At 59.6% G+C, this 1,824-nt stretch overlaps 1 protein-coding gene across 1 annotated transcript in view; it reads left to right on the top strand.

Moving 5' to 3' along the window:
• SLC35F3 (solute carrier family 35 member F3) overlaps positions 1 to 1,787 on the top strand; it is a 28,177-nt gene extending 26,390 nt beyond the window's left edge. Inside the window, exon 7 of the mRNA XM_023745754.1 lies at positions 1,771 to 1,787. Coding sequence (XP_023601522.1) covers positions 1,771 to 1,787 — 17 coding nt within the window. The remainder of the gene's footprint in view (positions 1 to 1,770) is intronic.
• The last annotated feature ends 37 nt before the right edge of the window (positions 1,788 to 1,824 follow it).

The following is a 1,824-nucleotide window of genomic DNA, read 5'->3' as shown; positions in this document are numbered from 1 at the left end:
CTACGAACTCATCTGCCTATGTGAGCGAGTGACGGTCCGTCACTGCGCGTCTATCGTGAGATGTACACATCTTTAAAGCCATAAAACGACATATGATGGGCGTGTGTGTGTGTGCGTGCGCGTGTGTCCAGAAGTGACGGAGCGTGGGTCACGGTGTGACCCCGGAGGAGGGGGCCGCCGGGTCGCTTCTGCTTCGGGACCGAGACGGAAGCATGGCCTCCCGAACCCGTGCATCTTTCTGATGCGACGCTTCAGCGCCAGGCTGTTGATCCCGCCGTTTCGCTCTGCCGGGAAACTCTGTCTTGTGATGGACCCGTGAAGAGGGACCAGGGGGGGCGTTTAGAGTTTACTATTTTTTTGAAGTTTACATTGTTACATACGAAAGGGAAACCTTATTTTGAAAACGTTGTCATAACCCAAAGGTGCATAGGGGGCACGGGGCCCTGGCGACCTGAACTTTTTAGCCAATAATTACTCTCCGATTCCATGACCTGTTGGGCCAAACAGAGGAATAAATGGTTTAAAAAGAAGCGTGTCGTTGTCTTGATGGCGACGCGGGGACGCTCCCAGCGCACCCGTTCTGACTTCCTTGCCTTCCTTACGCTTTCGCTCCCTGCAAGGCACCCAGACCCACCCGACTTGGGGAAGGAAAGACAACTCTGACTGTAAAGACAGATTTTGATTTCCGTGGAGTGAAAGGCAGGCAGGCAGCCAGGCCTCGAGAAAACAAGCCCTGAGCCCGGCCGGCATGGTGACATCAAGGACACAGCGCTGGCCTGGCCGGTGTGGCTCAGTGGTTGAGCGTCGGCCTCTGAACCAGGAGGTCAGGGTTCGATTCCCGCACAAGCCCGGGTTGCAGGCTGGATCCCCAGGGTGGACGTGCAGGAGGCAGCTGATCCATGATTCTCTCTCATCATTGATGTTTCTCTCCCTTCCTCTCTGAAATAAATAAAATATGCATATAAAAATACGCATTTTTTAAAAATCTGAGAAGGGAGGAATCGAACGTGCGCAGTTGGTGCACGCTCGGCTCCGCCCTCCTCCTGGGGTACAGGTCCCACGTGGCCGCCAGGTCGTCAGGCAGTGCCCGCGCCTAAACCTTCCGGGTGGCGGACGGCAAGACTGAGAGCTTCAGGTCCGGGAAAGGGGCATAGGACGTCCCAGCGGAAACCTGCGGGGGGCGGGACCAGCCACGTGACCCAGGCCGCTGGGCGGAGCCAAAGGACCGCGGCCTAGTTCCAGGCACCGCCCTCTCGCCCAGCAGGGCGGAAGTCCCGCCCCGGATGAGAGCGCTGAGCGGAAGTCCCGCCTTCTGGCACGGCGACGGCGGCCCGTGAGGGTCAGTGCGAGGCCAGCGATTCCCCCGGGCGTACTGCTGGCTGGTGGTGCCGAGGTCTATGTGCCTGAGCCCAGCCTGCGGGGCGGCGTGACCCCGGCGGCGCCCGGACTCGGCCCGCGTCCTGCTCCCGGGTGCGGACGGCGTGGCCCTTTCTCCCTTCGGAGCGGACGGAGAGGCAAGTTTGCTGTGGACCGGCGGGGGGAACCGAGGAGGTCGCCGACTCTCGCGAGCTGCGGTCCCTCGTGGGCGCGCAGCGTCCGGCGGGTTGATTTCGCCCCGCGCGCTCATTTGGAGGGAATGCGGGGTTGGTGCGGACAGTACCTGTGGAAAGGGGGCGCCGCTGCCCCCGTTTTAACCGACGGGGGACACTGGCTGGAGTGTAAGCTAATCCCCCTCTCCTTGTTCTTTCCACGTTTTCTTTGTCATTTTAGGCGAGGGGGCCTGGTGATTTATCGTTTTTTTTTTGTGGTTTTTTTTTTTTTGTT

Source organism: Myotis lucifugus, unplaced genomic scaffold, assembly GCF_000147115.1.
Source record: "Myotis lucifugus unplaced genomic scaffold, Myoluc2.0 scaffold_578, whole genome shotgun sequence".
Lineage (NCBI taxonomy): Eukaryota > Metazoa > Chordata > Mammalia > Chiroptera > Vespertilionidae > Myotis > Myotis lucifugus.
Note: the sequence above shows the minus strand (reverse complement) of the source record. Positions and strands in the feature narration are given on the sequence as shown.